The sequence below is a fragment of the Brassica oleracea genome, chromosome C8 (genome assembly GCF_000695525.1).
Source record: "Brassica oleracea var. oleracea cultivar TO1000 chromosome C8, BOL, whole genome shotgun sequence".
Lineage (NCBI taxonomy): Eukaryota > Viridiplantae > Streptophyta > Magnoliopsida > Brassicales > Brassicaceae > Brassica > Brassica oleracea.
The window spans coordinates 31192522-31211160 of NC_027755.1; the positions used below are offsets into that span (position 1 = coordinate 31192522).

The 18639-nt window shown below is 32.5% G+C and overlaps 2 protein-coding genes across 2 annotated transcripts; both read right to left on the reverse strand.

Moving 5' to 3' along the window:
- Positions 1-4626: 4626 nt before the first annotated feature.
- Positions 4627-8492, reverse strand: LOC106310519 (polygalacturonase ADPG1). The gene is made up of 9 exons (XM_013747752.1): positions 8175-8492; positions 7837-7968; positions 7574-7747; positions 6901-6921; positions 6600-6807; positions 6430-6511; positions 5249-5357; positions 5046-5159; positions 4627-4953 (listed from the first exon to the last, which is right to left on the reverse strand). Exons 1-9 carry the CDS (start codon positions 8427-8429, stop codon positions 4750-4752), a joined length of 1299 nt encoding a protein of 432 aa, XP_013603206.1. The 5' UTR covers positions 8430-8492; the 3' UTR covers positions 4627-4749.
- Positions 8493-10914: 2422 nt separating this feature from the next.
- Positions 10915-15645, reverse strand: LOC106311933 (probable galactinol--sucrose galactosyltransferase 2). Its single transcript, XM_013749275.1, has 13 exons — positions 15442-15645; positions 14495-14700; positions 14172-14410; positions 14000-14090; positions 13861-13909; positions 13673-13764; positions 13496-13603; positions 13071-13193; positions 12433-12985; positions 12284-12351; positions 11834-12186; positions 11661-11749; positions 10915-11445 (listed from the first exon to the last, which is right to left on the reverse strand). Exons 2-13 carry the CDS (start codon positions 14683-14685, stop codon positions 11104-11106), a joined length of 2298 nt encoding a protein of 765 aa, XP_013604729.1. The 5' UTR covers positions 14686-14700; positions 15442-15645; the 3' UTR covers positions 10915-11103.
- Positions 15646-18639: the final 2994 nt, after the last annotated feature.

Below are 18639 nucleotides of genomic sequence, written 5' to 3' on the forward strand. Positions count from 1 at the left end.
CAGCCGACCAATAAATAATAAACAGGATATAAGGCGGCTCGGCCGACCAATAAATAAATTAAATTACTAGTAAATAATATAGGCGGTATTCCGGCCATTATAACATGATATAAATAATAGTAGAGGCGGTATACCGACCATTATAACAGGGTATAAATGATACAAATAAATTTTACCGAATCGCAGAGTGATCGTGCTGATAACGTGTTATAAAAAGAACTGGAATTTTTTTATATCGCGGGAATTTGAATAAGGGCAAAATATTATACCCGTAGAAATAATAACACTGATATAGAGAGAGAGAGTGTTTCTTATTAAAGAGAAGAGAAGAGTTCGGTGTATATTATAAACGATCGAATCGATCGTTTATATAGAAGTTAAAAAGTAGGATTTCACTGTGCAAATAGTGCAGCGGACCCCACATCTTTATATTTTCAACAATTGCGGTGGATGCTACTTTTTTTCTTTAACTTTCGTAACATATTTAGTTTTATCCTCCTCATATTGAATTATATATGTAGCAACAAAATCAGAGGAAAATCTTAACTTACATGAAATTACATCATGATTTTAATACAGTGGACTTTAATCTAGTAGTCTAAAACACAAGAGCTCCTTGAAAATTAGTTAACACTCTTTATAAGTGTAGGAGAAAATACATCAAAGACTAGGTAATAAGGCGCAGAATGTGACTATTAGTTTCGTTATTTTTAATAAAAAGATATTAAATCTATTTAATCTATTTAATCTGGATATTAGTTCGGTTTTAAGTTTTTTTTTTGTTTTTAATCTTTTAAAATATAACTATTATTTTAAATTAATATTCATTTTAATTTATTCGGTTAAAATATTTGATTTTTTGATTTTTTCGGTAAAAACCAAAAATTAATATTATTTGTTTATTTTCATGTTATAAATTTTAGAAAGTCGTCATGTCGAACTAATAGTTTCATATTATAGTTTCAAAACAGATAATAGACCGAGAAAGTGGAACTGCTTGACGTTGCATATTAGAACTCTAGTCTTCTCCTCCCTCCCGACCGTTGCGTTTGCCGTGTCTGCTTTCTTTTGTCTGGAACGCATTAAGTATTTACCTAAACCTGTAGGTCCTTGAGCGGATTTTATAGGGTTCATGTACCCATGTTCCTATACGTATATCGGCTAATGGTATACAATTTCCTATTTGATAATTTATCTTAAGTATTTCGTATCTATAAGCAGGGGGCGTGGCCAAGAAGCCTACACTTCAGGGGACTGCCCCGTTCTTCGCCTTGCTCCAATGCATGTCGAAGGTTTAGCTGGGGAGCACTACGGTATGCTGCATCTATCTCTCTTCGTGGGACTAAGTAGAAGGTTTCGGCTGACCAAGCCGATGATGCTTAGCTGGTCTTTTCGGAGAAAGGGCATTCCATCCAGCGTAAGCATCTGGATAATCTGGAATACAACGTGGCGTTCGTGCTATTGTTTATCAAACTTTTCATCGCCCAGCTCGAACTGAACGGAATGGGACAGCTCGAACTGAACGGAATGGGAAGAGCTGCACTTGCTCAACATTCGGAGAGACCCCTGGATTCCCGGATTCATTCTCGTCCTGATCCACTCTGGAATTTTTGGAATCTAGAAAAAGAAAAGAAAATTATTAAGACAAATTATTTCACTACAATTTGGTCGGTAGTGAAAGAAGCATTAAGAAAAAATATGTCAACTTTCAAAAAAATTAGATACTTCAGTTGTGGTGAATACTTAGTTACAATGTGCTCACATCAAGGTGCACATGTATGTGTATGTAAAAAGCATATAAAAATAGTTGACAAATATATTGTTAATTAATATTAAATGACTTTTTTTTTCAAAATAATACATGAAAGATAAAATTAAAATTAATTTAAAATAAAAATAAAAAGGCCTTGACATTAGTCATTTTTTCATATAAAGAAAATAAATTTGTATCCGTAAATAGGGGTGGACACAGATCGAATATTTTGGTATTTGGAAGCATTCGTGTCGATTCGATCTTTAGCCACCTAGATATTCGGTGACTCGGATATCCAAAATGTTTTAGAATTTTACAGAATATCCGATTTGATCCGTAAATAAAATAAAATTTTCAAAAAAATTGAAAGAAAAGTAATAATAATATTAAAATAATTTTTTTTAAAAATACTAGTACCTAATATAATAAATTTAATTCATAAAAATATTGCAAAACTGATATAAAGTATAATATATATAACGTATATATATAATTCTTTACATATATGTATATATATGCATATAACAGATCGAATTTAGATATTTGTTCCTAAAAATATTGGTATTTGTGATTTGCTTTTTTTTTTGTTATTGTATTTCAGTATTTGATTTGTTTCGTAAAGTTACATATATCCAGATTTTTTTGGTTCAAATCAAAACGGATAACGAATCGAATCAAAATTTATGAATATTTTGCTCAACTTTATCCGTAAACAATAATATATATATATATATATATATATATATATATATATATATATATAGTTCGGCTTTTGATTCGTTATCTATTTTTATTCGAACTGAAAAATCCAGAGTTTTATTGGAACCACGTATGTGAGTTTTATATTAAAAAAAAACGTAAAGTACATAGTGTGAACGCGTAAACGTATTTATTATCAAATCATTGTGAGGCTGCCACGTGTCTATTATAATATGAATGCGTTTATTACAATGATTTTCTTTTAATATATAAGGATTTTATTTAATGAACCTTTAGTAAAGTGTGCCATAAAGCAAGAGCTCACTGAAAACTAGTTCTTTTTGGTTAATTTTGGGATTTGACAGCTAATCTGTAATAAGTATAGGAAACCATACTCTGAGTTAACATTTTTAGTATTCAGATTTCAGGGCCGCAGGCACAGACTCGGCCCGTGTGACTTGTATCAACATTTACTTGCACAACTTAATTTTATTTTGTCAAATCCCTTATATATTAAAATACAAGCATTGTAATAAATATATTCACACTGTGACACGTGACAGCCTTACAATGATTTGATAATAAATATGCTAATACGTTCACATTATATTCATAAATGTGTTCACACTATATATTTCGTATTTTTTAATATAAAACTCACATGCATAGTTTCAATAAAACTTTAGATTTTTTGGTTCGAATCAAAACAAATAACGAATCAAAAGCTAAACTATATATATATATGTATATATTATTTTTATTGTTTACGGATAAAGTTGGACAAAATATTTATAAATTTTGATTTGATTCGTTATCCGTTTTGATTTGAACCAAAAAATATGGATATCCATAACTCTACGAAGCAAATCAAATACTAAAATACAATTAAAAAAAACAAATCACAAATACCTATATTTTTAAGAACGGATATCTGATTCGATCTGTTATATGCACATATATACATATATGTACAGAATTATATATATATACACATATATATATGTTATATATATTATAGTTTATATAAGTTTTAAAATATTTTTATGAATTAAATCTATTATATTAGGTATTAAATTTTTAAATTTTAAACAATATTTTATTTTTGTAATAAAATGTTACTATTAAAATTTCCAATTATTTTTAAAATTTTATTTTATCTACGGATCAAATCGGATATTCTTTAAAATTCTAAATCATTTCGGATATCAGAGTCACCGACTATCTAGGTGGCTAAAGATTGAATCGACGTGAATGCCTCCAAATACCCGGATATTCGATATGTGCCCACCTCTATTTACGGATACAATTTATTTTTCTTTATATGAGAAAAATTCACTTATGTCAAGGCCTTTTTAATTTTTAATTAATTTTAATTTGATCTTTCATGTATTATTTTGAACAAAAATGTTATTTAATATTAATTAACAATATCTTTATATATTTTCATCTATTTTTATATATTTTACATACACATACATGTGCACATTGATGTGAGAACCTTGTGACTAAGTATTTATCACAACTGAAGTATCTTTTTTTTTTTTAAGTTGAAATATTTTTTTCTTAATGCTTCTTTCACTACTGACCAAATTGTAGTTAAATGATTTTGTCTTAATAATTTTCTTTTCTTTTTCTTGAACTATCATCCGTTTACAAACTATGATATGAAACCATTGGTTAGACATGACGACTATCTAAAATTCATAACATGAAAATAAACAAATAATAGTAATTTTTGGTTTTTACCGAAAAAACTAAAAAATCAAACATTCTAACCGAATAAACCAAAATAAATATTAATTTAAAATAATAGTTATATTTTAGGAGATTAAAAACCAAAAATAACTTAAAACCGAACTGATATCCAGATCAAACAGATTTAATGTGTTTTTATTAAAAATAACGAAACTAATAATCATATTCTGCGCAAGGCGCGAGTTATTACCTAGTAAAAAAAATAAAGTATGAGCAGCTATATTTTCATTATATTTTACTTACCAAACTATTATGTTAAAATAATGAAACCACCTTAGTGTAATCCGTATATATGTTCACAAATCACAATAATTAATAGTTCAAAAGAACATCAGACAAACCCATAATCTTATTCATATTCGTGGAAATACAAATAATAAACAGTAAAGTATACAAGACAAGAAATCTTTCGACTATTGACTGTTGTATGTTTATTCCCCATATCTTTACTATCTACACATAGCAAGAATCAATATGTAGAGTACAATATACATGTATATATATATATATGTATATTAGTATAGAACTAGCTAAGTAGTTACTTAAGAGCATTGAGGAGAAACGTTGCCTTGATTCTTAACGTTCGCATTCTTGCAAGATGCTGTTCCTCCTTTGATGTTCACATTGTCAAGCACAATACCTTTGCATGGATATTTCTCACTGCAATCAAACGTTATTGCCACATCGGTTGCACTCGTACCGCTTATGTTCCGGTACACCACATTGTTCACTTGCACCGCAGAGTCCTAATAAGCAAATATATTCCAAGGCGAGTGAGTCTAGTTTATTAAACAAAATATAAATTTGGACAAATCAAATTAATCGATTAATCAATTACTTGTTGTTCGCATTTGTCCTTGTCGCAGTAGTTCTGGTCGATTATGATAGGATTCTTGACATTTTCCATACGAATGTTTTGAAACCTTATGTTCCTGGCAGTTCCTGACCCTCCCTGAAATCAATAAGGGGTATTGTTATATATTAACAATTTAAAACAAAATTGTTTGTGAAATTGAAAAAAAAAAACTCATAATCAGTCACCTGATAAGTCTTGATTCTTACTCCATTGTCAGTCTCAGCGAGCTTAGCACCATCCACATTAACTCCCGAGACATAAGCTTTGGAATTGTCATCCCCCAAGCTCCCAATGCTTCTCATTTCAAAAATTAAACATAGATTCATATATATTTAATTTAATTATTTGTAAGAGTTATCATATTATTAAATACTAGGATAAGACTTGCGACTTGCGCATGGTGAGTTTATTTGTATATAATATCGACAATTTTTTTTTATATATTTGATCATTTTATTTATACATATACAATGTTTTTGTTGTTATTATATAATTTCTTTCTGATGGACCGGATCAATTTTTATTAAAAATTGTGGAACTAAACTATAATTAATATATCATGAGTTAATTATATTAGACATTAAACAAATTATGACATAAAAACTTTATTTTTTTCCACGAACATATTCTTGAAAAAGTGAACAGTACTGTTTCCAGAGTTGAATTATTTTGACATTTATCTTCCATATGGTTTTGAAAGGTTTAAGATTAACCATCGAATTGATACATGTCATTTAATGCTTTTAATCGTATGTTTAAGGAAGATTTACATTTTTGTAATTTAAAGTCGTTTTTAAAAAATTCAAAATATAACATATAAGAAAAAATCTAACATATAAGAAAAATATAATATATAAAGTTTCTTCATTTTTGTAATTTAAAATCGTTTAAAAATTCAAAATATAACATATAATAAAAAATATATTTTTTATTATATGGTTAATGTGATTGTTTACTTTTATTAATAATATAAAATTAAACAAAAATTAAGAAGGATGAAAAAACTGTTACCAAATCTTTATTATTCATAATCATTAATTGCCACATATATGTTAATCATATTAGGTGATTTCGTAGCTTTTATTTAAAGAAAAAAAAATATATGTTTCTTATATGTTGGGTTAATATAATGTTCCCTAATAATTGAATTTGGACCAACATTTTTTTCAATTGATTCTTAAGCTGTCGTGTAAGCTAAATTGACATATTAATTAAATGATATCTAAGCATGATTTCTTTTTAATTCGTACAAACTTAAGGTTACAACTTTTTAAATGATTCTCGGTTAATATATATGTGATATTTAAAATAAAATTTCACTGCCCTTAAATTATAATTTGAAAAAGAAAAAGATGTATCGACTTACCTGATCCCGTGACCGGGGCCACAAGTTAAATCATTGATTTGAACATTTTGGGATCCATCCTCAATGGATATACAATCATCACCTATAAAAATGCAACTATGAATATTGTAACTAATATACGTATTCGAATCAATAAACTCGAATAGTGTATATATAGGGATTATTGTTACCTGTTCCAATGTGTGAATTAAAGACTCGAATGTTTTGGGTGTTAGTGATATGAATACCATCCGTGTTGGGACTATCGTCAGGAGCAGTGATCTCGACATTCTTTATATTAACATTGTTGCACTTCTCAGCCGAAATCTGAATCTGCTGCGCATTTCTCACTCTCAGGTTCTTCACATTCAAGTTCTTTAAGTTGTAGAAAGTTAGAGCCTGCATTACCATAAAACACGCCAATTTTATGATCAAAGCATTCACTTAGTTTGAACATATATATATATATATGGAGCTTTTGTATTTACGTACCGTTGGCGCTTTTGTGCATGGCTGCAATAAAAGAGAAGGAAACCAGTAAATATTAGCGTGATTACAGTTAACAAGGGGCATTTTAAATTAGTATATGCTTAAAGATACATGTGTGTGACATATAGTAATTTGTGGACATACATGTTAAGCTAGATGAGCTTCCAACCTAAAACTAATTGGTGATAAGTGAAGTGGCTCATCTATCTTATATATTACTAAAGATCCCTTCCAACTACCGATGTGAGACCTTTGTCCCTAATACGCCCCCTCGAGATGATGGTTCTTTAAGCGTCAATCTCGGAATGTTTGGGCAAAGATCGATGGCCAACTTTGGGCCGGGTCGATGTGGATCGGGTTGGACTGCGTGGATCGGGCTCTAATACCATGTTAAGCTAGATGAGCTTCCAACCTAAAACCAATTGGTGATAAGTGGAGTGGCCCATCTATCTTATATATTACTAAAGATCCCTTCCAACTACCGATGTGGGACTTTTGTCCTTAACATTCTGAGATTGACGCTTAAAGAGCCATCATCTCGACGGGGCGTATTAGGGACAAAAGTCTCACATCGGTAGTTGGAAGGAATCTTTAGTAATATATAAGATAGATGGGTCACTCCACTTATCACCAATTGGTTTTAGGTTGGAAGTTCATCTAGCTTAACAATACAAACCTTAGATCGGTCGATTTTGCATGAGTTTTGCCACCAGATTTTTCCGTTTCCATCAACAGTCCCCTCGGAGCCGCCGTCGACTGATAGATTGTTAACGTCCTCCAAAATAAGCCAATGGTTTTTGTCTTTGTTGTAATCCGATCTTTTTGTAGATGCTGATAAAGTTCCGAGGATCTGCGTTTAATCGGTAAAAAGTACAACTAGTTCATTAAATTTATGAATTGATGGAATACTAAAGATTTTTAAGCTCATATAAATACTACCTGAAACCTACGTAAAGATTTGCATGGGCCTCTGAACTGAGTAGACTTAAGGAGATAAGTCTTCCCTTTAGGAACCAAGAAGCTAGTAACTCCTTTTGTTGAACATGCCTTCTTCCATGCTTTCTTGAAGGCCTATGATTAAGCATGCATGCATCATAAATACAATTAAAATAGAATATTTTTATATATAAAGCTTCTGAATTGCTTTATCCGTACATCATTGTAAACATGATTTAAAACCATAGGGAAATTTTTATTAAATAATTTTATATCCATCATTGTAAACATGATTTAAAATTATTTTTTCTTTTTCAAAATAGTAAAGATGATATATATACCTGAGTATCATCGGTTTTTCCATCTCCCTTAGCTCCGAAGTCTGATACACTAACAATTGATGATTCGGAAGTGGGTTTATCGGAGCTTTTCAAGGTAAGAACGTCGTCGTTGTTGAGCTTGATTAAGCTATCGGATTCGTACCTTCCATCTTCATGACCATATCCATCATCAACGTTGCTACTCAAAGCTTCACACCACGAGAGCATCAAAAGAACGCCTATGAAAATAGCAAGAGGTACGCAACAACGTGCCATCTCGAGTAAGCCTTTTGGAGGATGGAAACAGTATTATTAAGAAAAGGTGTTTTAAAGAGTGTCTGTGTGTATGATTCTTGTGAGTAAGATGAGACTCTTTGCTGTGGGAAGTATGTGTATTTATAGACAAATTAATGGATAGAAAAAGTTAGGTTTATTAAAGTTTTAATGGCGTTGGAGGTATGGAGAGAGATTGAGATTGATACGAAAACATCACTTTAAGCTTCTAGCCTTACCCTATTTGAATTTTTATTTACTTTTGCTTGATTGATAGGGAGTTTCACATTTTAGTTAGTTATTTTTCTTCTTCTTTTCTATTAGAAAAAGAGTTTGAGTTCAGCATTGTATACCATTCACAGTAACATTTCATCATGTGTAATTACTGAGCTAAGCAGTACGTGATGTATATCCATACATATATATATATAAAGTCGAAAACATATAAGCAAAAGTGATTTTTAACGTCGTCGTCTCCTCTATCTCAATGTTCGGTAGTAGTTTTAGGTCCCTTACTCTTTCTTGCTTTTTATTTTGTGTGTGAGAGGTTGAAATTACGGTTATATAGTATCATTTAGGGAAAAAAAATCAGAAGAAACATACATAATAATTTTTCTTTGGCTGGCGTATTTAATCACATAGTTATTGTAATGTTTTTAAGTTTCATGTTTATCGGTTTTTCATCTACTTCCTTTTAATATAGAAGGACAAACTCGAGTTGCAATAACTGATATTGAATTGTTAGGCAGCACAAGTCAGATTCGAGTTTAGTACATGTGTCTGAACGAACTGAAAATTATTTGATTGTGCGTTTTTTATAAACTAGAGTCGTGATCAGTAAAAAATACATTGAATTTTAGCATCTGGTGAATCTGGTAATTTTGCCAAATATTTCAGAATGTTGACATATAAGGTACTGAAAAATAAATTCCTTAAGTTCTCCAATTTGAAAGCTTGGATTATCTCAATCAACCGTCCATGTATAATGTGTAAAAATACCAAACTGAAAATATAATGTAAATACGTAAACGGCACTTGAAATGCCCAATGTTACGAGTGAAAGCATGTCAAAATAACGATTTATTCAAATTGTGCATGCGAACATTTTATTATTTTTGGAAAGTCAATTAACAAGTTTATACAGTACTTGGGAACACGTTTTGTATTCAAATCAAAAACCCCAAATGTTTTAATATAAAAATGTCCCAAATGATGAAAAATATAAGACTAAAATTCATAACTAATCTCATAATTTTGTATGGTTGATTAGTCTATAAATATTATATTCATCACTAAACATATACCTTTTGACTTCGAAAACATTTCAAGAGCTAAATTATAATTAATTTTTTTAGAATCACTATTATTTTCTTATCTAGTATTTGATCTTAATAATTAGTTATCGAGTGGTTGATAATAATCAAGATTCAACGTGGAAGCTTGAGACCAGCTTACCGTCTGAAAAATATTTGGTTAACTATAATCTAGTCTCTAACATCTCGGATGTAATAGGTTAGTTGTTCATTGTGATCTGTATTTGGTTTACGCATAAAATTCATATTGGATCGTCTAATTAATGTGGTTAATTAGATATATACGTATCCAGTCACCTTGTTTCAAAATTTTGGTTGACAAAATGCAATGATTATATAGTTTTAGTACTTACTGTAATCATTTTTTTTAATAAAAATTTACTGTAATCATAACGGCTTCAAGTAACATAATAAGTACATCAAGAACAACGACAAAGACTTGATGTCCATACTTATTTTCTTATCGATTAACAACCACAAAAGATAACGTAACTATCCCTTGCATACAAAATAATCAACTTTGTGATAAATTACCATTTGACTAATACAAATATATATGTGCTTGCGAAGTTTGCTTGCCGTAATTGTTTTGGAAATTTGTCTAGTAGTTGTGATAACCTCGCCGTAATTGTTGCTTCCTTCTCTGAATCTACTGTCTTGTATTTTTCTTAATTAAAGGTTAAGATTCAACTTGCTCATCGCTTTCGTGGATGTCAATATTTCAATGTATGTTTTACTCATTATATTTTAATTACTTGGTGTTGATAAAAGAGCAAAGAAACATTCAGAAACTGAAAATGATAGCAAATAATGTAGAATTTGAAGTTGAATGCTTTGGAACTACAGATAAATATTTCCGAACAACAAAGTTTCGTTTCACACTAGATAACCTAATGCATTTGTAAATCATGAAATGCTTTAAGCCTATTTTATGTCTTTCACAAATGAGGTTTTGTTTACTGATTGAATTTGTCTTTTTTTTTAACATGAATATTAGATGTATAAATAATTAAATATGGTGCAGTAAATCGTCATCGGTATTTAGTATGTATTGCACTATATATGTAACATGTATATCATTTATTGCGAATAGCTATGTTCACCAAACATAGATGAGTTCATGAATTTTTATGAGATGAATGATGTAATGAATGCACCAACATTTCTAAAATTAATTATTCGTGACCATTTTATTTTGAAACAAAAGAACGACAGAGACATAACGAGATTACATTTATTACAAGCGAAAATACTACTAGTCTACTACTACAAAACATCTATAACAACAATATAACATGGGAATAACAAAATGGTAGTAAAAAGAATAATAAGCCGAGCCACCAAGTAAACCAAGCTTCTGTCGCTTACACAAGAATCTCAACACGCCATCTGAACATTTCCTCCCTCGTCACAGGTAGGTTCAACGTCACAAGCCCAACCTCCGCGTCGTAGTTGAACTCAGTCTCGGTGCTATCAACAGCGCATCTTAGTGGACGCTGAGAAGAGTAAGCCCCAAAACGACCACAACCTCTAACACCTAGAGATATCAGAGCTGTTGGAGAACGGTTTTCGCTGACCACTGAAGAAGAAGAGAGCTCAGGTTTCTCGTCTGTCACGGTATTGATCTCCATGGACTGGATAGCTCCACTTGAGTTGAACATGTCCAGGAGTCCAATAGGTGCGAATGAGATGCTTGCAGTGATTTCCTGTTTAACCGAATTTAATGCATGTTAACAATCAAAGTCTATAGTAATACACTCAGGGACGGATCTGAGATTTAAGAGGCCATTAGTATTTTAGGTTAATTTTAAATTAAAATTTGACAATTTAGAGACTACACAACTTATGTATAATAAAATGTTTCATTCGGTTGGTATCCAAAACCGGCCAAGAATATACTTTGAAAAGTACTATATTTTACCTTTAGAGGAGAGATGTGGAAGAGTTCATATTCAAGAACCTTGAGAGTGAGTGGGATTGATGCACCCTTTGGTAGTCTAACCAGCTCCCCTGTGAATCAAAGCCAAACTCATGTTTATAAGCATTGATCTGTAATGTTCGAGATTTTGTCTTGTCTGTTGAAATCTTTTTTACCTGATTTGTAAGCGTAGACTATTGAATCTCCACTCCAGTCTTCACCAGCCACTTCAGAGATGAGATCAGCATCCTCCGCCCGGACCAAACCCGTGAGTGTACCAGGAGAAGTATCATGAATCCTGTTCTTCTTCGTGTCCTTGCACCAACCAGCACCTTGACAGTTGAATACACCAACTATACCAGTAAACTTATTCATGTTCCAGATCTTTAGCAAGCTTGTTCCATCTCTAGCTGGATCAGCAAATAGGCAGTCACGTGTAGGTCTACCCGGAAGCCGAGCACGGAGAACTGAACCATCAGGAAGAACCAGCTTCCTCAATAGATCAAAGTTGTGGTTGCCTGGCTTATCACTGCTCATGTAACATGACAAAACACATCTCCAGTTAAAACCTCGGATCAAACATCACAACAAGAATCACAATAAAAGATGAGGGAAAGGCTTTTTACCTGACATAGATTGCACATCCACCTACTGCACGCGCCGCAGCATGGTACTCTGCAGTTGGGTGTAAACTCTGATAACAACAAAAACATTAAGTATAAGCATTGGCATGAGCTCTATATTATAAAGACAGAAAGCATTTTTCTTTACTTACATGGAACATGTCCCAGTCAGGTTGCATGAACTCTCCAAGGAAAAGAGTATTGTAAGCAACCGATGCTATATGTATAGTGTGAGAAGCAGGATCTCTCGGATAGTAATCATCAGACGCTCTAACAATAGCAGTCTGTTTCGCGCTGTATAACCCATCCGTGTTGTGACACATGCAAGAAATGCACCCATTATCTTTAAAGTTCCTAGCAATGGAAGCTTCTAACGCCTGGTGGTAGCTGCGAGTGAGAGAGACTCTCCCACCAAGACCAGCACCAAGAGTTTCGATGATGTTCTGAACATCAACTTTGACTCCGTCTATACCACACGAAGCCAGGTAGGAGTGCAGCTCGTTGTAGAAGTTGAACACTTTCTTGGGGTTGACAAGACCGAGTCCATGAACAGCGAGGCTGTCCATTACTATATCTGGTTGGTTCCCTAAGACACCTGGGGACTGGACTGGGTATGCTAATGCACTGTCGTAGTGTTCCATACCGGAAGCTGCGGGTTTCACTCCGCCCCAGTAGCCAGCTAAAGCGTGCCACGCATACACTTGCCTGTAGATAAAGGAGTCAAGGCTTCATAAGTATGCAGATCTGCTTGTCACATATGCAAAATCAAAGTGTTAGAGAGAGGACATACTTCACATTATGGCGCTGCTTTGCATTGTCAACTACACTCTTAAGCCCTGACACTTGCGTGTCCTTAGGATCATTCTTTTGAAATTTTGCGTTCTCCTTTATACCAACAAGCCTAGTAGCAAACCTGTGTAACACGGCATAAACACTTAGTGTTAACCACACCCAAGATACAATTGATTTACTTTTTATATCTTTTAAGTTTATATTAGATATTTGGTTTTTAGATTTAATTACAGAATTATTTTGATGAATTATACAAAACAGATACAACAAAAAAAAAAAATAGACAAACTTGTGGATCTGAACTAATAGTATTACTTGATTTAAGAGATTTAGACCCCACTAAAGATCTTTCAGACAATCATGGCCACATAACATACTTAAGATGCTCATCTACATAAACACAAAAAGAGCAAGAGAACTTACTGTGCTCCTTCCTGGACAAGGCAGTTTGAATCTTTCTCTTTGTTTTCTATTTGTTGCCAACCGTCATCTATGATCAGAAACCTTGGTGGAGTACCTCCTTCTGAAAGACTGTAATAAACAAAAATCCATCAGAGACTCAAATTAACATTAACAATAAGTGGCTCTGCTTTCCCATACCTTCTAAGGCCCTCATCAACGCCCTCGGCAGTCACGTCTGTGTAGAACGCGTCCCATGTACACCATCCAAACCAGTCTACAAAAGAAGGCAGCTGAACAAACAAAAGAGGACGAACATGAGAAAATCATATCCAAATCAAAGTGAGCTCTTGCTCTATGACCAGAAGAACCATATAATGTTTACTAACCTTCTTCTTCTCACGGTGATGAAACGTCTGCATTTGTCTCTCTGCAGCCCTGTACATAGGGGAAGATCACCATATCTTAGCACACACACATCGACTTTAAACTAATCATAACATTTTGGTTTATTCTACACAAACATACTTTACGGATTGCGTGATAACTTCAAAGGGATTAGTCCCAGCATGAACATAGACAAGGTGTGTTCCTTGGCTAGTTCCCACCGCCTTATCACCTGACAAAACAAAATATCAGTTTCTCAGCTCTCGAACTATCCACTATCTATGTAACAACTGTGAAACTAGCTGTAACTTACCACTCTCAAGACAAATCTCAATCTCGTTCTTCTCATTTCCTTGCAAAACAGCTCTGAACTGGCCTTCAAGTAGGGGGAGGAAGACGGTATAAACAGTAGGAGCATCATCTCCGTTAACCTCATCTTTACTCTCCAGTAACATGAACTGTGTCTCCAAAGGAATGTCTTTTCCAGAGGTTCCCATTCTCTGAGTCATCCACCATAGTTTAAACCGGAAACAGCACATAAACCGAAGACCCCTGCAAAGATTCACAAACCATAAGCTTAAAGAAGACACTAACTGCTTCGGTTACAGATTGAAAACCAAAGGTTTGGTAACTTACTCCAACACACCGATGGGGAACACGTGGAGACTCTTGCTCTGTTTAAATGTTGCGCCTATAAAGGCTCCGGAATCTGATCCGGCACCGGCGACCGGAGTTAGGATAATGTTGTCGGGGATTTTGGTGAGGATAGTCTTCCCTTGGACAACAAGGTTGTCGTTTTGGACAGAGATGTTTGAAGTGATCGTCATCGTCTCAGGACCAAACTGTTTCAAACAACCACAACATAGAAAAACCAACATAAGGAAACGTTACTTGGACCAAGATTTGATCTTTTCCCAGAGTATTCTCCAGGCTTAAACAAGAAACACTAAAACAGGATTTTTCAGGATATAAATAGCAAGTGTTCTAAAAATCGGTCTAACTAGCCTAGGCAAGACTTATTTGCCTACACAGAATTTTTATAATAATAAAAAATCGGCTCAAAATCAAATTGTATTAGAACATCACCAACCCGCTGCAAAATTTTATAATGTTTTTTTGTTTGTTCGTAACTGCATAATCAATTCCATTTTTCAGTAAAGTTTCCAGTGGGTTGGAGATGCTATTAGCACAACTAACCAGTATAATTAACCAATGTTAAAAAAAAAATCAAATCTATTAAGAGCCTTGCGAGCTCCTGAGAACTAGATTTAAACCACAGCCTATCAGACACCCAACACTAACTCCCCCAAAAATCAATCTAAGCATCTGCCTAATCAATAATCTCATATAAAGCGAATGCATAAAAAATTTGCAAAAATGGCTCTAAGTTTCGGTCTCGTTCAAAATCATTCTCTGAGATTTGTGTTGTATTATTTAATTCAGAACAAAATCTGATTTAAGTAAGCTTTCTAAAAAAAGATTTAGGAAACTAAAGATTCAGATCTCTCATTTAAGTTTCTTCTGGAACCACTATTCGAAACCTAGGCCTTAGAGAGCAACATACGATAAAATGAAATACTTACAGGATTGCGTCTAGTTCGTATCGAACTGAGAGATAAACTCAGACTATGCAGAAGCTAAAATGTCGCCGACAAGGAGATAAAGTAATAACACGGAATCGCCGCCACAGAAGTGGTGGCTCCGTCAAATGAATAGATAGAGATACGAAGCTGGTTTACAAGAATCGAAAACGTTTTTTTGCTTTGTTGATGAATGGAAGTGGTGGCGGAGAAGACACGGTTTATATATGTTGAAAGAGCCGTCAGGATGTTGCCACGTGTCATATTGCTTTTCTTGTGGGTTTAGATAAATTGACTAGAAAAATCGTGATATTTTTCTCATTGCTGAATCAGAGACAACTCATTTTAAAATATTCAAATTGTTATTACTTACTGTGCTTTTTATAAACATATGTTTGCTATACTTTTTTTTTCCGATAACGGTAGTGTGATCCCAAAGACTAATCACTACGAAGCCCGCATGATCTGCGTTTTCTTACCACTTAAGACGCTCCGGATGGTCAAGAAGAATCGAACCCAAGGCGATACTCACAGCAGTGAACCCTTTACCACTAGGTCAATGCCACTTGGTTATATATATACTTATTTTTTTAACAGGAAAAGTTTGGGTTCGCTCTAATCTCTACTTAATTCCAAGATCAATACCTTATGACATCGTATAAAACATCTGTATCAGCAAGAATTGAACTAGGGATATAACAAACCAATTACTTGTGCTAAACCACTAATTTAATACACCGTTAGTTAACCTTTTCTTTTAAATTTTGATTTTTTAGATAATTTTTATAAATTAGCAGCGCAAAAGTACCTAATTATTTCCTGCTCATCTCTAAGCTGAACAAAACAAAATAATATTCATAAAAATAAAAATAATTGTATTTTGATACAATTAAAATAAAAGTTCATTACATTTGTACGAATTTTCAAACTATATAAATAGAAAATAATTTTGCTAGACGTCAGTTAAGATAAAAATCTGAAATGTTGAAAATCATGGTTGTCATAGCTGTGTAAAAGAATCATATTTAATATCGAATCAAATCTTATTACGAAACTATAAATAGTAATTAATCTTTCTCTGGCACATAATCATAAAACGATGCCCAAATGTACAAGAAATCGTGTAACGTTGTTCTATACGCGTCTTTTAAAATATTTTTTACTACTTGAATCGCGTGTCTTATGGGAATGCCGGTAATATACACATATATAATCACCGGTTCGTCTATAAGTAAATCTTTAATTAATATTTTCGATATTTTACACTCGTATGCGATGACATATTTTGCAATATTACTGATCAATTTGAAAATCTTATGGACTAAGTCACGTCACGAGTCTGGTTCAGTGGTTTTATACCACATGGGCGGCAGTCAGGTCAGGTGTCTCGAATTCATAAATTCCAATCTTTAATATAATTTATCCTGACAATATCTTTTTTTACTTAAAATTTTATTTTCTGTTGTTCAAAAAAAATATGTTACATATTTTCTATCGAAAATGCTACAGAGATATCGTTATTATCCTATCCAAGCATCTATCTATATATGTCCTAAAGATATAAATTCGGTTAGATTAATTTTCTCTCTTATTTTAGATATGAAAATTATGATTCTTAAAATACATGTTCCTAATAAAATTTATAAAAATGTATCGTTTAGTCTGTAAATATAATTTTAATAGAATCTCTTCGGAGTCGCTTTGGTCTGAAAACTATTTATTTGATTTAGGCAATACTTAAAAAATATTCAAAATAAATTACTTCTATCGTTACATGTATAAAATATTTTCAACAAAACGACGGCCAATACCGCCCAAGTCTATCAATTTCCGATGAAAAACACATGTTAATATGTTATTTATACAAAGTCGTTTTATTTCGATAATTGAGAAGATAATACAAGTAAAAAAAAAAAAGAGAAGATAATACAAGTGGTTTATTTTGACTCATCTACGGAGCACATCTAACAACGTCACTGAGATACGGACCGTAGCACGTACCCACTTGATTTCACAATCCTTATCCACTTACCCGGAACCACGTGTGTATGTGTGGTCAACACTTGACGACTCGTTTTGAACCGAGTTGGTTTACTTGACTGCTCTTTTGTACGAACAGACGCAAAAGTTTTTTTTTTTTGTAACTGGTCAGACATAAATGTTTCTTATGGATGATACAGGGAACGACATCCCGATAAATAATAATAACGCTTACGATATTATATCGTTGAAGAGTATGATATGTTTACGTCGTACCCCGGGGTTGAACCCAAAAAAAAAGGTATGATATGTTTACGTAGTTCCATGATCGGTATGGATACATAAGCATTCGTTAATTGCTTAGGTCAAATTTTGAATCAAGCGACTGATGCCAATAAATATCGACAGGTATATAGTTTATCTATATTATTAAAATAGAAGTACCCACTAAAAAATATTCCTAAGTTTTCTAACTTATTTACACTTCCATACCACGGAGAATTAAATTAAATTAATGAGTTTTTCTTAATCAAATTTAAATTTAATGTCATTAAATGAACCTACCTATTTTATTGCTTGTCTAATGAAATTTAAACTTAATGTCATTAAATGAACCTAAAAATAAATCATATTTAACGTAGCTTATCACGGACGAGTACGGCCCAATAATGAACTTGAATTTTATTTTTATGAAAACGTGAATCACTTGACTTATGTAATATTTTAAATATATTAACTACAATATAACAAATGCATATAACAGACCTATACTTTAGTTTGAAATGATCATGCTCAAGTTTTATATAGTCAACTTACATCATGCATGTACAATAGTCAAACCACCTATAGTTTTCGTTTTCTTTATAGGATGTATCAACCAACCAAGCATCTCACTGATTTTCTAAGCTTTATAAAAAACAAATCAATAAATACAAACTCAAAATCCAATATCTTCTATTAATCAAAATAGAATATCTTCAAAGTCGTATATTTAATGTACCTATTAAATATAGAAATTGTAACCATAATTACACTAATTATAAGAATAGATTTGATTCCAACCAATTGATCTATTAGTTCGGTAATTTATTTGCTTGCAGAAGACGAAACAATAAATCTATAATTTATAAGAATATAAAGATATAGAGATTCCAACCAATTGCATATATTTGCGTATGATTTTCGCACAATAAGCTTCAAATTGAACATTGAAAAAGATAG